Source organism: Pundamilia nyererei, unplaced genomic scaffold (genome assembly GCF_000239375.1).
Source record: "Pundamilia nyererei isolate P.nyererei 1_Seehausen unplaced genomic scaffold, PunNye1.0 scaffold00048, whole genome shotgun sequence".
NCBI classification, from domain to species: Eukaryota; Metazoa; Chordata; class Actinopteri; order Cichliformes; family Cichlidae; genus Pundamilia; species Pundamilia nyererei.
The window spans coordinates 3563725-3582754 of NW_005187449.1; the positions used below are offsets into that span (position 1 = coordinate 3563725).

The 19030-nt window shown below is 43.1% G+C and overlaps 1 protein-coding gene across 4 annotated transcripts in view; it reads left to right on the forward strand.

Moving 5' to 3' along the window:
- The window catches only part of cep43 (centrosomal protein 43), a 28424-nt gene that overhangs the window by 6018 nt on the left and 3376 nt on the right, over positions 1-19030 (forward strand). The window contains exons 4-16 of one of the 4 annotated variants that reach the window (XM_005732806.1): positions 5428-5516; positions 7862-7999; positions 9223-9279; positions 9372-9442; positions 9544-9605; positions 9710-9771; positions 9893-9955; positions 10670-10717; positions 11560-11723; positions 12875-12949; positions 14143-14211; positions 14958-15067; positions 15321-15386. In XM_005732806.1, coding sequence (XP_005732863.1) covers positions 5428-5516; positions 7862-7999; positions 9223-9279; positions 9372-9442; positions 9544-9605; positions 9710-9771; positions 9893-9955; positions 10670-10717; positions 11560-11723; positions 12875-12949; positions 14143-14211; positions 14958-15067; positions 15321-15386 — 1074 coding nt within the window. The remainder of the gene's footprint in view (positions 1-5427; positions 5517-7861; positions 8000-9222; positions 9280-9371; positions 9443-9543; positions 9606-9709; positions 9772-9892; positions 9956-10669; positions 10718-11559; positions 11724-12874; positions 12950-14142; positions 14212-14957; positions 15068-15320; positions 15387-19030) is intronic. The other 3 variants (XM_005732808.1, XM_005732807.1, XM_005732809.1) reach the window with 3 other exon arrangements.

Genomic DNA, 19030 nt, shown 5'->3' on the forward strand with positions numbered 1-19030 from the left:
ACTGCTTCATGGCTGTTATTTTACAGTTTTACTAAAATTAGTCCAACAGAAAGACTCATCAGCGAGAGAGTTCATAAAGGTTTAAATAATTTCAAACATGCTCTAAAGAATCCCTCACTGATCCAGCAGCTTGCACTAAGAGTGAAACCGCCCGTGAGCACCATGGCGGAGCATCTGCAGGTCACCATGCGTTTCTTTCTTATCCTGATGTCATTGATCATCAGACTGCAGTATTTGTTACAATGGCAACAAGTAATAATAATAATATTAATAATACATTTTATTTGAGGGCGCCTTTCTAAAACCCAAGGTCACCTTACAAAGAGAAGAAGACATCAATAAAACAGTAGATTAAAATAGATTATAATAAATTAAAATACAAAAAACACAAAATACAACCACAAACAACAAATTAAAAAAAAAACACGATTTGACAGCAAGTAAAATCTGTATTAAAGCGAGTAAGCCAGTTTAAACAAGTAGGTTTTGAGTTGTGACTTAAATAAGGGAAGGGAATCTATATTTCTTACGGCTGAAGGAAGTGAGTTCCAGAGCCGAGGAGCAGAGCGACTGAAAGCTCTGTGCCCCATAGTGATAAGGCGAGCAGAAGGAACAACAAGATGAGTGGCAGATGAAGATCTGAGTGAGCGGGTAAGAGTGGGGATATGAAGCAGATCACAGAGATAAGGAGGGTAAGATGAGGTTATGAATACACTTAAATGTGAGAACTAAGATTTTAAAGTTTATCCTGGCTTCTATGGGCAACCAGTGAAACTGTTGAAGAATTGGGGTAATATGGTCTCTTAAGGGAGTAAGAGTTATGACCCGAGCTGCAGAATTCTGAAGAAGTTGAAGTTTATGGAGGGACTTATTAGGGAGACCAAATAAGAGAGAGTTGCAATAATCGATCCAGGAAGTAATAAGACTATGGACAAGGATGGCAGCAGTAGGACTGGGCGATATATCGAGGTTTTTTGTTTTTTTTAAATATCGATATATTTTTATACGAGATATAAGATGTGACAGCATCGTTTATATCGATATGGTATATGTTGCGTTATAATTATACTTGTGGAGCCGCAAGTTTGCCTCTCTTTTGTCTCTACTCGGCCTCGCCTCTCCTTCACTGAACACAAGTCCCCCTCCCCCATCGCTTCACCTGCAGGCAACAACAAGACGGACACAGCAAATCTCCGTTACTGCGGATCGCCCTGTGCGTGGGGCTGGACGCATCAACGTGTTAACGAGCTAACCGCGCTAACAGCTTTCTCAAAAGTTGACAGTGCACGTTATGTATGAATTCTGGTTGTTCTTAATGACCGTGAACCGATTTTATGTGGTACACGGCGCTCAGCAATCTGTCAAAAAATGTTTTAATACGACTTTGGTAAGCTACGAACTACGAAGCCGCATCGCTTGATGGATGATGTTGGAGCATTACGGCTACCGTAGTCTGGAGCCTCACGGAGCAGTAGCGGTTTTAGATACGGGCGACACGGGCGGTTGCCCGGGGCGGCATCGTGGTGGGGGCGGCATCACGGGCATCGGCAAAAAAAAAAAAAAAAAAATGCTCGTACTTATGCTGCCCCGACGTCATGCCAGCGCATATTGGGAATGGCATAGGCACCGATCGGTTTTCTATCGCCCATTTGCTGGGAGTAAGGTCGCCCTCATCTGCGATGTGCGCCTGCGGCACAGGGAGTTGAGGGCGGGGCGGCGGGGGATTCTCTGACTGGCTGGAGCAGCATCTAATAACCAACTCGCAAAATAAAACAAAATAAAAACAAACCAACAAACACGAAAATACCAGACATTATAATACAGACTTATAATTTGCACCCATGTTTTTTCGAAATTCTATACACGAAAAGTGAGCGCGAGAGCCCTCGGTGCGCCTGCTCGCTGCTGAAGTCAAAGTAAACTTTATTGTCATCTCCACTAAATACAGTCCAGAATACAGAGAGACGAGACGTCGAGGCTCCAGTTACAGCAGTGCAAGTAAACAAACAATAAATATAAGAATAGTAAGAAAATAAATATACACTTTAGGACCAGGGGTAAAGGGATCAATAACAATTTAAAATTTACAGTTTGATGATTTAAAGTCTCACACACAACCCATCGAAAGGGGAGGGGGCCCTGCTGCTTCCAAATAGAGCACATTTAATTTATAATGTTGTAAATCCAAGCCCATTCACGATTTGAATCCTGGGTTGTGTGAAATCTCAGAAATGCACCCTAGACAAAGTGAATCTGTGAACTAAGGCAGCGGTCCCCAATCCCCGGGCCGAGTCGTTTGGTACCGGGCCGCGAGAGTTGAGGCTCGGGTGTGAAATGCATGGTTTTCAGGGTTTTTATCAGTTTTTGGCGTTATTTTGTTATCATTTTTATTGTTAACTTGGTTTTCCTGGGTCTTTTCACGTGTGTTATGAATAAATCTTTTTTTTCGGTGCCGGTGCTAGTTTTATGTTGTTGTATTTATCCGCGACACCTTAAAGGCCGGTCCGTGAAAATATTGTCGGGCATAAACCGGTCCGTGGTGCAAAAAAGGTTGGGGAACGCTGAACTAAGGTGTAGGTGTGTTAGATTATGTTGTGGTGATCCTCGGGTTGAGGGATGGGTGTTCATACTGGAGTGCAAAATTAAAACCAATGGAAGATGGACAAGAAAAGTGGGGAGTGTTCGCCCAGAGCGCCAAACAAGCTAGGACCGCCACTGTTGCGGAGTAATACGTACTGTGCTTCAACGTAATGTTACCGTATTGTGTGCGTATTGGGACCTCAAATGGCTCCTGTTAAAAGACACGGTTACACAGAGGATTTCAAACTCCAGGCTTTCAGTCACGCTGTAGAACTTGGGAACAGAGCAGCTGTGAAATCTGTCTCTTTGTTAATATACTCAGCGTCTGTTAGTTTACATTTTGATTGCACAATTTTGAGATTTTTGTTATCACAAAAACAACATTGTTTTCTTTTATTTATGGAGCACTATTAATAAATGCTGATAATTTATTTTTGAGTAATTTTTTAATGTACATCTACACTGTATGTTAATAAAAGTGCCTGTGTTACATCTGGGACACAGCTTTGACTAAGGATGGGATGAAGCTGGTTAATGTTACGTAAGTGAAAAGTATGCAGACCGGGTTATGAAATGAGAGAGGACTGTCAAGTATGACACCCAAACTCTTTACCTGCGGGGAAGGAAGGATGGGGGAATTTTTAATGGAGAAACTGTTAGATTTGGTTAAGATAGAGGCTGTGCCAGTGAGTAAAACTGTTTTATTACTGCTAAGTTTGAGAAAATTGGAGGAGAACCATGATCTGATCTCCATAAGACAGTTCAAGAGGGAGGTAGGTGGAAGGGATGAATTAGGTTTGGAGGAAATGCAGAGCTGGGTGTCATCAGCATAACAATGAAAATTGATATTATATTTTCGGAATATTTGGCCAAGAGGGAGCATGTAGATAATGAAAAAGGGCCCTAATACTGAATCCTGGGGCACACCAGCAGAAACGGGAAAGAAACTTGAAGAGTGTGATTTAAGTTGGATAAACTGAGTGCGGTCTGAGAGCTATGAGGTGAACCAGGCAAGGGGGGTGTGACTAATGCCAATGGATGCTAATCTGCTCAGGAGGATACCATGAGAAATTGTGTCAAATGCCGCACTAAGATCGAGAAGGATGAGGATGGTTAAAAGACCAGAATCAGCTGCCATCAGAAGGTCATTAGTAATCCTTAACAAAGCCGTTTCTGTACTATGATTGGGGCGGAAACCAGACTGAAATTTCAAAATAAAGGGGAGGTTTGATATAGGGCGGAGATTATCAAAATTATTGGGATCTGCACCAGACTTTTTGAGAATTATAGTGACAGAAGCAGTTTTCAGGGATGGAGGAATGATTCCAGTGTTAAGGGAAGAGTGGATAATACTAGTTATAGGAGGAGCCAATGAAGGGAGACAAGCTTTAACTAACACAGTGGGAAGAGGGTCGAGCTGACAAGTGGTTGATTTTTATTTTTGAGTAAGATTTGGTACATCAGCTATGGAGGGAAGAGGAAAACAGAAAGTCTACTTCACAGCTAGAAGCTCCTACAGATTTAAGTTGTTGGTGGATATCAGCGATTTTATGAGTGAAAAAAGATATGAGAGTTGCAAAAATCAGCAGTCCGGAGGTTTTGTAATTTTACTAAACAATGAAACGAGAGACCTGGAGTTACCTTCACTAGAACTGATTAAACCATAGTTTAATAGAATACATAGAATAGTATGTAGATTTGGCTGAAGCAGTGCAGTCCTTATACAACAAGATATGATTGTTATACATTTCTTTGTGTATGGTAAGTCCGGTTTTCTTGAACAGACCAGTTGGCGTTCTTTGGAGCTGTGACAGCAAAGGTTAAGGCTGCAATGACCTCGGTCAGCAGGCGTTGCAGCTCCTATGTGCCCCACAGGGGGGCACTGTGGCTACAGCTGTCAGCTGGTCTTATCTCAGACCACTGCAGGGAGCAGACAGAGTTGACGAGCAGGAGTTCACCTGGATTTTAGGTGTTCATTGTGACGTTTACATGGTGTCAGAATTTTTATAAGGTGTGCTCCAATAACAGGAATCCACCAATCAGAGCTAACTCCAACTCACACCCTGAGATTCTGGGTCACTCCTGCATTATGTGACTTCCTGTTGGTATGTGATTTTCTGTCCTTTATTTAGCAGCAGTCACATTGATGATGATGAAGATCAGAGCTTTGATCTCTTTGGCCCTTGAGGGTGTCACACAAACACACAGCAGCAGGACGCCACAGACATGCTCACACATACACATACATGCACACAGACATACGCTCGTTTAAACCACTGGGGTCAAACTGGAGGCCTGCAGCTGAGTCCTGGTTGGTCTGTGGCATGAGTAGTGACCACGTTCAGTGGTGTGAAAGCCGAGCAGAGAGTTGGAGGTCAGGACGTGTTCGTCTGACCAAAAATGGTTTTCTGGTTTCCTAGTGACATCACAGTGCTCATCACAGTGTTCCCTGCTTCAGAGGCATGTGAAGAGTTTGGACATCTCCAGCAGGATGTTTTTCACCTTTTGGGATTAAATTGTGTAAATAAGTGATGAGATGCTGATGCTTCGTGTGGCCTTCAGGAATTAAATGATGTTAAACAATGAGAAGAAAAAAGCTTCATTAAAATTAGTGTCAGGACAATGCGAGCAAAGTCACATCAATCAGATTTTAGTGTTTGATCAGTCTTACAGATCATGAGTAGTGACACGCCAGGTAATCAATCAATACGTGAAGTGATTGATGAGTGATAAGGATTGGTAGATTGTCTCTGAACACAGCATCAGATGATCTCAGCTGCTGAGAGAGAAGTTTTCCCTGTGATGCATCTTGATTATGGTGATAGTGATGATATCATGCCCTTGCAGGTCGTCTGGTGGCGAGTCTGATCGTGGACTTCCTGCAGATCTTTAACCTGGACTTCAGCCTCGCCGTCTTTGAGCCAGAGATCAACTCTGTGAGTACCAGAAGCTTCTCCTCCACCTCTTCCTCCTCGTCATTGCCGCTGACTCCTCATGCTGCTTTCAGGTGTCATGAAGCTGTGAAGAAAGTGCAGCTGTATTTGCTGTTTGAGTGTTTGAGCTATGAGAGCTGTGGTATCTAGGGCTGCCATGATTAGTCGACTAGTCACGATTATGTCGACTATTAAAATCGTCGACGACTAATTTAATAGTCGACGCATCGTTTGAAGCTTTGTAAGATCACAAAGGACGCAGGAATGAGTAGTAGGATTTAAGAGTGTAATAACGGACTGAAACAGAAGATGGCAGCACTGCATGTACAAGGATGCCAGCTGCCGTTAAACCCCAAAGAAGAAGAAGCTGTGTCCCAGAATTCATAGCGCAGCCGTCAACAATGGCGGCAGCTAGTTAGTTTTAACTTTACTCTTATTATTCTTTCTGGGTCACAAAATAAACGTTTAACATATTTTCAGGCGAGAATGTAGCTGTGTAAACCTCAAATATCTGCTCAGTTTATCAAGACACCACATATTTTCAAAAGCGCTCCGACGTTTTCGGAGACGTCTGTTACCCACTAGCTCGTTAGCTAGGCGGGGGCAAGGCTAACTAGAGCTGTGAGAACACCGGACTCCCGGCAAATCGTTTTCAAACCCACTGCCGTCTTTTGCTAGTCAGGTTAAACATATATATAAGTCACTTAGATAACTTAAAAATGTTATTGTTTGGCTTTCTTTAGTATTTTATTTGTTCCTGAGTAAATCGGTTTGGCTGAGATTAAACTTATAGTTTTTGCACGCTGGAGAATATACTCCGGTGTCCTGTTATATTTTAGAAAGCAAGGAGTTTATTAAACTTCACCGAAACAATCTGCAAATTTCATTAAAAATTAATAAACTACCATCTTGTCTTTATTTTTAGTTAGCACAAACACTTCAAGCTGTAAGCTAATGATAGTTATATAAGACCAGATGCTGCTGGTGCAATAAGCTGTACGCTGTACGTCCAATGGATGATGATCTGATTAGTCGACTAATCGCAAAAATAATCGGTGACTAGTCGACTATCAAAATAATCGTTTGTGGCAGCCCTAGTGGTATCAGTAGGGGATCCATAATAATACATATTCCAGTGTATCGATAAATCAGAGGCGTGATGATGGCGGCTTGTGACTGGAAAGAAAATGTGAGCGATGATGTGTAAATAACAAAGGACCGAAGCAGCTCCTGAACGCCGTGTTCAACACTTGAAGCTCAGCGCCACACAGCGAGCGGTTTCCTCCTCCTGTAGCCGAGGACTCGCTGAGGCGCGCTCGGGACCACAAACTGACTCAATTTTCCTTCTCGTGGTTTGTGGGTTTGAAGCTTAGATCACTGGTTGGCTTCCCCTCGACTGTGTGACGGTTTCTGTTCTCTGTTTAGTTACAAACTCTGGAAAGCTCACAAACCCTCGAGGACGATGCGATTCTCCCACGTTAGAACAAACTGCTCGGCCCAAGCAGAGAAGCATCCAGCTGCACCTCCACCTCTGCATCCCCTCATACAACCTTACAGCAGAGGTGTTTCAAGGACCAGCACAGATGGAGCTAGACGTGCAGAGAGCCATCGGTAACAGTAATGACTGTCAGATCGGCTGATGATGATGATTTTACTGGTATGCTGAGATTAAACTCTGTTAGGCCTGACTTTACTCAGCAGGAGCTTCCTGCTGTCGTTTTCAGAACACTTGATCTCTGACCTCTGAGGACACTAAGATTTGAACTCCTCTGAGATTTTTAGTAGATACACTGATGGAGTCAATTTCAGGCTCCTGTGTCGCCTTGTTTTCAAGTTCTCACAGTTGCAAACTAACGTGTTCACGCCGCCCACCCTGCATGGTGACAACAGTAAGAACTTTGTTTCTGTTTTAGATGAAGGGTTCAATGAGAAGCTGCAGGGCAGGGGAGGCCTGCTGACAGGTGTGCAGACAGCGCCGGTGTCATTGTGAGGCTCAGGGGTGATACATTCAGCCCACTCGCGAGTTCAGACTTCAACCTGTACGCTGTCAGCGAGTAAGGGTGCCGATGGCTCACTGATGAGGGTGAACGGACTGCAATAATGCAAACATTATTGCTGACAAATGCAACACGACCTTTAAGTGTCCGCTCCATGTCTGCTCAGCGTTTAAATAAAGTTTTGTCTGTGTGGGGTTTTTTTTTTTGGTTTTTTTTAAACAAAGAAGCCAGTATCAGCCAATAAAGGATGTTTATGCTGTTGCTGAGCGTGAGGCCTGTGCCGGCTGGACGAGTTCTGGTTTAGTTTTATTGATAAAGCTTTATTTGCTTCCTGCTGCTGTGTTTGTCCAGGCGAGCTGTCTGGATGGGCGGGATCAGGTCTCCAGGGAGCTCGGCCTCTCCGACTTGGACCTGAACAGGAAGTCTCCGCTGCTCCTGGAGCTTGTCAGGAGGGGGCGCCACCGGGACAAAACGGCCTCCTTGGCTGAGGTGAGACAAACCTCCTGAGGATGATGTCAGTGAAGTGATGAAGAGTTATTGATGGAATGTGTGCGTGTGAGAGCAGGGAGACCAAGGAGGGAGCATTCCCAAGATGAGCGGACTTCTCCTTCACTGTGTGTGTGTGTTGGTGTGTTTGTGTGTCGGTGCGTGTGTCTGTGTGGGTTATTCTGGGTCATGATGTCAGTAGATGGAGGGTTTTGGTTTCCTGTTGATCTCAGGGTGTCCTAGTTTCTGCTCCGAACTCTGCAGCACACGCAACCAGCCCACAGTACTGGTATTACAGTACTGCTACTGACACTAGTACTGATAGTAACGTGCATGAAGTCTTCTGTTCAGCTCTGGACTCTGACACGGCAGCTTTGTATGATCCACATCATGTTTGTTTAATTTTTGTGTAGTTTGAAGACATTTGGACTTTTATTCGCTTAAATGCTAAAAAAGTCTGTGGATGACAGAAGCTAACCAATCACATTGGTGGTTACATGCAAGTAAACAATGAGGTGATCAGTAAGGATTATTTGAAGCAGCAGGTGGGCAGGGCTTCACCCCTGACAGTCAGGTGGAGCTAACATGAAGAACAATACAGAAGATCAGAGCGACTATGAGAACTGAAATGGACCAAAATGTAAAATTAGGCTGCACACGTTTGATCCCTCTGCAAGAAACTGCTTAGCTGACACAAACATGAGAATCTGACTTAAAATGATTCATTTAACTCACTTCCAACTGAACACTGACGCCACAGATGGATGAGTCAAGAGGAGCGTGGAGAGGAGGGGGGGGCTCCGTGCTATTTCTGGAGCTCGATTGGTCAGTTCGTCAACCCGTCCTGCTGTTAGGGGCATTTATGGGTTAGTGTGGGCGTGGTCTCTGAACATTTTTCCATCCGTGGCATCACTCAGAGGCCAATTTGAGTGTGAGATTAAATAATCCAGAGTTATCCCTTAACCCCCCAAGGTTTCTGTTCAATGTGTGTCTGTGTGTGTATATATAAGGCGTGTGTTTTGTGTGTGTGTGTTTGCTTGCACCGGTTTGGTTTAATCTGTGGTTTGTTTTCTGTGAGCTGCAATCTAATCTCAGCCAATATCTTGCTTCAGCTCTTTGATCACTGAGCGTGCTCAGAGAGGTTTAGCGTGAGGTCACAGGTTCACACGTGTCACATCTGATCCTTATCAGCAAATAAACTACTTCCTTCCTTCCCCTCGTTGTAGGAGCTGACTCAGAAACAGATCACAAATGCCAATAAGAAGTTTGACTTTTACGACAAGGTGAGCCCCACACTGTACCTGTGTGTGATGTCATCAGCTATTATCCAACCACAGGCTGCAAGTATTGATCTTTTGTCTTTGACCCCCGGCAGGACCACAGCGGCTCAGTGCTGAGAGAAAATCTGAAAAACATCTTTACTGATTTGTTCCCCGCTGTGAACAAGTAGGTTTTACTTCCTGTTTCAGACAGTGAAGAGGGACACGGAAAGAGTCTGAGGATGATGACGACGATGATGAAGGTTAATCTGTTTGTGTGATCTACAGGAACTTGTTGGAGAGGTTCGTCACTGATGAGCTCAGAGCCTCAGACAAAGACTTCTCTACAAGTAAGAAAACGATTTTAAACCAATCACACTGATGAGAAACTCTGATGGCGCTCTGACTGATCTGTGTCTGATTGATCTGGTTGATTTGATCAATACGTTTACAGCTATAGACTTCCAGCAGTTCCTCGGGATGTACCGGCGGCTCTTCTCTCAGTGCAGGAGTGTGGTGAGACTCAATTTTTGGTTTCTGATCACATTTTATGAGTTAATGTGAAACATTTAGAGTATAAATCCGAGAAAATGCTCTTCAGAAACTCCGAGTCTCACAAGGTCTCATCTTTGTTCAGGTGCTTCAGGACTCTGATATGGGTGTGACTCATAGCCAGTTACCTGAGCAGAAAGTCAGTAAGGTACGTTTGCTCTGTCATCTGACCGGTCAAAGGTCATTCCGCTTTACTTCATCTCCCTGTATTTAAAGCTGGTGACATCACAGCGATTCTGGGTTTGTATTTTTGTTTTTTTCCCAAACGCGACCGCCTTGAGGTGACAGTTGCTGTAATTTGGTGCTAGCTAAATAAAATAAAATTGAGTTGGATAAGGAAAGAATATTTAAAACACATACAGAAACAAACCTAAAAGTAAACAGTTCACTAAAGGTCAGGTTACAGCAGACTTTAGCACATGTGTACACGATAGAAGGAAAACTGTGGGATAAATAGTTCACAAAATAGAATTAGAACAGTTTAATTTGTGTTCTAACACAGTTACAGCTGCTGGCACCAAGATAAAGATGCTGATGTTAGCCTGTTAGTTCTGCTGGTAGCTGCATTGAGTTAATGCTAGCACTGATTTCAGCTTGTTAACTGCCATGTAGTGAAGATGATGGCCTGTTAGCTCTGCTGATAACCATTTAGCTGTAATGTTAAGAGCTGATATTAGCACTGATGTTAGCCTTTTAGCTGATAGCTGTGTAGTGCTGATATTAGCCTGATAGCTCTGCTGATAACCATTTAGCTGTAATACTATCCTGATAGCCATGTAGAGCTGATATAACCTGTTAGCTGATAGCCGTGTAGCACTGATGTTAGCCTGTTAGCTGATAGCTGCTATCCTGTCCTGCACAGATCCCCAGGTATAAAGGCCTCAGAGGACAAAGTCAGACAGCAGCCCAGGTAACACAATGAGGAGCAGATGAGAGACTCACTTTGTGCTATTGCTAACCATCACCATAAACAGCAGCACTTCTGACTAACGCTCCTCTCTGGCCTCCTCTGTCACAGCTCAGAAACAGGAAGCTATTCATGTTATGACTTATGTTCATCTCATAAGACATCAGCTATAATGATCACAGCTCTTCTGGTTAGGAAATAAAATGAAAGGCTCTAACTTTAAATCTTTTAATATTCAAACATCCCCAACTTTCCAGAGTACTTTTGCATCAGTCGTAGTTCAGAATAATCAGTTATCCGATTATGGGAAAATACGTTTTACCTTCTTCCCCTCACTGCTGTATTTCTCTTGATTGGCGGACTTCAGGAAGCCTGCTGAGGGGCAGTACACTAAGCCTGTGAGCGACAGCATCTGAATTCACCAGACACTATCACTGCCACCATAAACCTAGTTTATTCTATGTTTATGTGATAAAATGGCTTCTTCCTGTTCGCATCTTTAAGAATAAAAGCTGCAAAAGAGTACACATCTTTAGTTTTACTGATTAAATAGATTTGTTTATTTCTGAATGAAGACGTGAACATTTTTCTAACTTGTGTTGCTGCCTCTTTAAAAGCTTGTATTGTGAAACATACAGGAAGTTCCCGGCTGCTGAACATCAGCTTTTGTTTGAGACCTGCAGCTGATTATGATCAAATCTAACTTTTCTGCTCTGAAACACTGTGACCTCGTTACTACAGCTTTAATCGGCCTCCACATCTTCCTCTTTACCGCGTCTTCATCACCTGCTCACCTCCAGTCTGGGGTGCACGGTGTGATCTGAACTTGTCATGTCGCTGCTTAGGACTCAGAACGCTCTCTGAGTAAAGGAGATTTCCAGCAGAAGGAGGAGATCTCTGCCGACAAGAGGGAGCGCCTGGACCTGGACCTGGAGGAGGAGGAAGACCTCGATGAAGGAGATTCTTTCTTTGACGACCCCTTGCCCAAACCGCAGAAGACCTATGGCTGGTGAGCTTGGCTGACCTTTGACCTCTGAGTCAGTGTGAATTTGTGGGTCAAACGTATTTCCTTTCAGCTTCAAACCACAGTAGTTATCCTTCCCCCTCACATTTACCCTCCCCTCCAAAATAAAAGGAAAATTTCCAGAAAATATTTGCTGAATCCAAAAAAGGAAAATAATTTTAAGATTTTCTTTCCTACAAATTGTTTCAATAAAATAAATGTTGCAAACAATCTGAACATTTTGATACATGCAAACATGTTGTAATAGAAAACTGAATTTTCTGCATTTAAAAGAAATTGTTCCAGCTTTCTCTCTTTCATCTCACACCTGAATTTTATGGAGTTATATTTGTGCCACTATTTTGAGCGCACATAAAAACATTTTGAGCGCATGTAAAACAAATTTGCATGTACAAGTGTTGCATTTTGAGGAGAAATTTATTTTGAGCAAAGAAAAGCTAAATTTGAGCGAACAAAATTCATTGCTGCGTGCAAAAAATGTATTTCAAGGTTTGCTGTATACACATACAATAACAGCCCCTCTTGCTCAGTTTTTGCATTTGCTCTTGCTCAGATCTCTGCGGACCCGCTCGCAAAAGTGCTGATCTAACGTTTTCGGAGATGCCTGTTACCCACCAGCTGACCGCACAGCTGGTGGGTAACATCTCCGAAAACGTTTTTGCAAATATGTGATGTCTTTATAAATTGAGCAGATATTTGACGTTTACGCAGCAACATTCTAGCCTGAAAATATCTTAAAATTTTATTTTCTGATCAAACCCTGCCACTCTGCGTTCCTCTGCAACTGCCTCGTTTGAGTTTTTGACGAAATGCATTCTAGGATATTTGCTTGGGTTTGGCTACAGTAACTAGTGAACTGATTGGAGACCAAAACAGCCAATCAGAATTTTTGCATCCAAGTCTGTGATTGGTTGGTTTTGTGGCACAAATATAACACTGTACAGAAAGAGTTGAACGCGCAGGGGCAGAGATGTGGAGAGCGCAAGGTCCGCAGAGATAGTGGCAAATAGTTGCACAAAAATAACACCATAGAACTTTACCTGTCTGTGCTGTTCACACCTGTGCTGTGTCTGAACATGCTCCCTGTCCTTCCTCTCCTCCTTCTCCTCCTTCTCCTCCTACTCCTCCTGCGGTAGTGCCGTCCCCGTGTTGGAGGAGAGTCTCTCTGGCTCCAACGTGTCCTCCATGAGACGAGGCAAAAGTCTGAGCGAGTGAGTGTGCACGTCCCGTCATGCCCAATCAGAGGAGCTGTACGTTCTTTATTTAAAGAACTTTATTGAAACAGATGCGCAGAGACCAACACAGACACACTTCACTACAGACTGCGTAAAGAATCGTTGTTGTTGTTGTTATTATTATTATTATTTATAATTTATTTGTATTTGTTCTTAATGAGCAGATTTTCACTGAAGTGTCTCTGTGCTCTGGGCTGTTTCACTGACCAGCTGATGAATGCAAACATTCAGATTTATCCAGGATGATGATGATTGGCTGGAGAGTTTCCTCCATGGTGGGAGCGATCCTGTGTTTCTAACAGCTTGTCAGGAGGCGTTCAGAGCTGTGAGCTGGGGTTTGAATGTGGAGCAGGATCACGGTGTTGGTGTTCCCTAGATGGACTGGGTGTGGATTGAGCCCTCTGTGGCTGTGACTGAGCCCTCTATGGGTGTGACAGAGCTGTCTTTGTGTGTGTGAGACTGAGCTTTGTGGGTGTGGCCAAGCTCTATGTGGGTGACCTCCTGTAGAGCGTGACTCAGGTCTCAGCTCAGCGTTTGTGATGAAAGTGGAGCAGCCGGAGTCTGGGCAGCACCTGAAACCATGTCAGTCTGATCAAACAGTTTTTAGATCAGTGATCGATCAGCAATGAGCAGATGTTATTGATCTCCCTGCTCCCTGTCTACGTGACGGGCTCTGCACGCTGCTGCCCATTAATAGCAGGGGGCGTCACACCCACAGATGGACACAGAGATACAGGAATAACACTCGTGTAAGCACCACCTGACGGAGCGACCACAGAAACACTTGCCGAAGATCTCCCTGCTCTTACCTGTGCCCGCCCTGCTGTGCCCCGTGTCACGTGTTGGGGAAGGTAAACTCGGAGCTGCTCGCCTGTCCGCCTCATTACGCGTGAGTTAAATCAGCATCCCTGTTGACGCCAGTCCCGTGGACTAAGCTGTACTCAGCTCAGATTAGTTTGATGGTGGCGATGTAAAACTTTATTGACGTTTGTGGAGAAAGTGGGTCACGGGGGAGCTCCAAGCTTCTCTTCCTCCTCTGCTCATGACTCTGAGGGCGTTTAACAGTTTTCATGGCTGATTACGTCCTCCTCAATAGAAGCTCAGACTTTGATGTTCACTGACTCCTTTCTTTCCTTCTTTTCTCCTCTTCCTCTTTCTCCTGGCTTTAGCCTGTCTGTGCTGGCTGCTGACTCAGAGGGCGAGCGAGACGAGCCTCTCTCTGATCCCTCTGAGCTCAGGTGAGCTGCAGGTGCACCTCTCTTCATGTGATTGGCCACTGATGAATCCTTCCAGGTGAAGCAGGTCAGCATCAAACCTCTAGGCTTTCCTCTCTGCTCTGACATTTTGGTTCCTCTCGTGAGCACGAAAGTGTTTTGATAAACCGTTTTTATATTCCTGGAACTGTCTGATGTCAGAGAAAGGGGATCTCCTTACATAGTCAAATGATTTATAGGCTTCATTAATAGGTCAGATTTGAGTTTCAGGGATGACTTTAGAAATCATAAAGACAGGATAAACTGATTAAACACCATGTTTTCTGTATTTATTTTTGCCTTGAAGCTGTTGCTGGCTTCTCTTTGTCATAAATCAAGTGCACCCCTTTCGGTTTTCAGTCAGACTCTTGCTGACTTAACAGGAGTGTTTGATCTGTGCAGAAAATGTAAAATCTACGAAAAGTTTCTGAGTGTTCATATTACGACCCCTAAGGTTTATCTCCTGACCTGGTGAAGGGCCATGCCCCACAGCATGGGAACCAGCAGTCTGAACTGTGCAGCTGTAGGCGGAGCTGATAGACCAGCCGCTTTACAACCCTCCTCTTCTCTCGCTGTTTCTGGTCCATGTTCAATCTGCTGTTTGATGCTGTCTGCTCTGGTTAGGTGGAAGAGAGGATGTCTAATCTGGGGTGGAGTGGGGGGTGTCTGATTAATTTGACTTGCTGGACTGTCTTTAAGGGTCTTCAGTCTTTGCGGTCTCCTCTTCACAGGAAGGGGGAGGTGTCCGGATCCAGGGGGAGTCAAGGAGGGTCGCTGGAGGGTCAAGGAGGAGGAGGAAAAGGACAAAGCAGCATGTCGGAGCCAAACCTCAGCAGGAACGGTCAGTTTGATTTCTCTCGGAGCGAGTTTGGGTCGAGTGTGTTTCTGTGAGGTCACCTGATCTTTAACAAACTGATTGTGATCCTGGACATGGCCGTTCTCTGGACTCCAACTGGTATGGTTGTGTGTTTGGATGTTCGTGTGGTTGGATGGTGGTGTGGTCTGGTGATGTGGAACTTCCTGTTTGATCTGGAGCAGTCTCAGTCACGCTGTTGGTGCTGACAGATAAAATGGAACTCGTGATTTCTCTGCAGGAGCATCTCAGGACAAAGACAGAGGCTTCAAGGCTCCAAGTGACAGAAGTGGATCTCTGCACTTAGGTAGGATTCAGGGCTGACACGCAGCAGGTTCAGATCACATAACACAGAGTACATGAAACATATATAAAACACGTTAACAATATAAGACTGGACAAACACCCGAACAAGGTCAAAACTCCTTTTTATAAAATGGTTTTCTAACCCGATTGGTTCTCTTCTAATATTGTCCCAATCTTTATGTTTGGTAATGTAGTCTGTTAACTACAAATATCTCTAATGGTCCCCTGGGGATAAAGCATATTTAGCCCTTAGTTGGGCAAAACTTTTAAGAGTATTCTTTTCAAACAGCTGATTGACTGTAATCAGTTCTTTCTCCGCCCACCTCTCAAAACTCCGATCTGACAATGATGGAAGGAACTCAGCATTTCCATTTATGGGAACAGCTCGAGACATGGTCAAATTCCCTTTTAGCATTTTTAACACTTGGTTCCAAATCTTTACAGTATGCTTGACCCATGGATTAGTTATTAAAAATTTTTTTCCGTGATTGATGGTTGAGAAATGGGAGACTCCGAAGTAGATACCTGGTAATGAATACTCTTCCATAGATACCAACTGCATTTCTGAATCATGAATAATCCAGGCAGCCATTGATTTTAATTGAGCTCCCCGGTACATTGTGAAGTTAGGCAATTTGAGGCCCCCTTTTTCTTTTCCATTAACATTTTGAGTCTGACCCTTGTTCGTTTATTCTGCAAGATAAATTTAGATGTGATGCTTTCTGATAATTTGAATGCAGACTGTGGGATCAAAATGGGTTGGTTCTGTAATAGGAATAATAGGCGTGGAAGCGCTTTGAGGCGACTGTAAGCACCTTGAAGTGACTATTGTTGTGATTTAGCGCTGTATAAATAAAATTGAATTGAATTGAAGAATATTCATCCTTATACATTCAATCCTCCCCATAAGATTGAGTGGGGTAGGTTCCATCTGTCCAAGTCCCCCTTAATCTCCTTGAATGACCGAATCATAATTGTGTGTAAGTAACTGATTGGTTTTAGGAGTAATAATTACCCCCAAGTATCTGAAACCATGTTTAGAGTGTCTAAAAGATATGATGATCTAGCTGTGTGGCCCAGTTCCGACAATTATTAACACCTCAGATTCTTTGTATTTGTTTTATTAACTGACACTGTACCATAATCTTAAAGGGCTGGGACAGAGGTGTCCGGATTCCCTAAAAATAGCAAAATATCATCTGTGAAAAGTGACAGCTTATGTTGTGTATTGGTTTCATCTCTAATTCCTTGTATGAGATGGTTGGATCTGATCAGTTCAGCTAAAGGTTCAATACTGAGAGCAAATAAGGACGGCAATAACAATTCACCCTTCTAGTGCCACGGCCTAGAACAGTGGCCATTAACCCTTACCCGAGACTTGGGATTTTTATATAAAGTTTGGACCCATGAAATAAAAGTCTCATTAAAGAGACTTGATTGAATTGACAGAGTTTAGGACCCAAATTACTCCCAGATTTACAAGCACCTTAGTCCGACAAATACAGCAATAACGATGGCCCGCTTGCATGTTCTACAAAAAAATGTGCTTTGTTGTGTATCTGACGGACAAACGCCAAACCAGTTAAGTTGCATCATTTTTACAAACTAATTCTGGTTCATCCGTTTCACTCAACAATCTGCTTTCCCCATTCTCATTCTCTGTCACTGCCGTGCTTTTTCAGCACTGCGCATGCGCGTTTTACCCACATTCTGCCGCGATATATCATTTTCTTATCGTTGCCTAGCATTGTACCGGTATTACCGTGAACGCTATAATATAGCCCAGCCCTACTTCAGACCATGACTGTGGGTGATCACCTTTAAATAACGCATAGTTATAAACTTTGCATAACAATGGTGTTAGCTCTTTTTCAAAAAAATTTTAATACTCCCCAGGCAGGCCATCCACTTCGGGAAACTTGTTGTTTTTCAGTTTTCCAATACTAATTTTTATATCTGCAATGGTGATTAGATTTGGTATTAGTCCAGCCTCTTCCTGAGACAGTTTTACTAAGATTGATTGGGTTAAGAAATTGTTCAATCTTTTCAATTTTATTTGGGGCATTTTCTTCTTTATATAATTAAAAATGCTTTTGCAACTTCCTTAGATTGGCACACAATTTTTCTGGAGTTTGGACATTTGATTTTATGACCAACCCTACTTGATTGCTCCTTACGCAGCCGAAATGCCAGCAGTCGGCTTGCCCGAATACCATGTTGGTAGTACTTCTGATTAGCAAAACGTCGTTGTCCCTCTGCCTTAAATGTTAGTAAATCATCCAACTTTTGCCTCTGCTCTTTCAATGAGTTCAAAGTCCCAGTTTCTTTAGTTAGCTGATGTTCTGCTAATTGTTCTGCTAATCTCTCATTTTTCAGTCTTGATGAGACTGCTATAATATTACCTCTCAAATAACTTTTTGCAATCTCCCGCAAGATTAAAGGGGGCACCTCATTATTATCACTGAACTGAATATATTCAGTCAGACTCTTTTGAAGTTCTTGTCGAGTTGTTTCATTATTCAATATAGATATGTTGGCTCTCCAATATTTAAAATGATTGTTTGGATTGATTCTTTTCAGATAAACCGGGGCGTGATCAGAGATAGTGATTGCCTCTATGTCACACTGACTAGCCCTATAAAGGTCCTAGGCATTAAAAACATATCTATCCTTGAATGGCTGCGATGTACATGTGAATAAAAAGTGAAATATTTTTCTTGGGGTTGCAACTGACGCCACACATCCACTAGGCCCAGTTCCTTAATCATTGTATTTAAACTATGAGATTTTTTGGATTTGGGGCCATTGTGTAACGGGAGTCTGTCGACAGCTGCTTTCAGAATACAAATGAAATCACCTCCCACCAAGATCATTCCTTCAGATTTTTCTGCTATTAATGATGCAGTATTCTTGAAAAAAATTGGACAGTCCTTATTTGGTGCATATAAATTTAGTTAAGTAATTTTAGACCCCCCCCTACAGAGCCAGTCACCATCTCTATCCACAAATATTTTTTCATGGTGGAAATATGTTGACTGGTTAACAAGAATTGTAACTCCTCTTTTTTCCCATCCTGATAAGTAGATCTATGTTATTGTTCAACCCACTCTCTCCTCAACTTCCTGTGTTCCTTTTCAGAGAGATGAGTCTCCTGGAGCATTGCTATGGCGCACTTAAGGTTTTTTAGTTGGTTCAACACCTTTTTTCTTTTAATTGGACTATTCAAGCCCTTCATTTTATACGAGACACAGATTAGATCCTTCATATCTTAGGCTCAGATCCTGTACAGACAAAACTAAATGATTATACTTAATGAAATAGTGGTCCACAATTGGTCTCAGGCCAAGATAAACAAAAACATTCAGAAGTAAACAAAGAACATTAAAAAAAAACGATTTATTGATAAAGTTCAGATGAGCCTGAGCTTGCACACCTTTAGCTGGTACTGACAAACTTCCTGTTTACACAAGTGTCCACTGCAGGAACAGGAAGTGAGCAGCAGCAGCACATACAGCTAGCTGTATGTTCTTCTTGCTCAATGACAGAAACATACAGTGGGGCAAAAAAGTATTTAGTCAGCCACCGATTGTGCAAGTTCCCCCACCTAAAATGATGACAGAGGTCAGTAATTTGCACCAGAGGTAC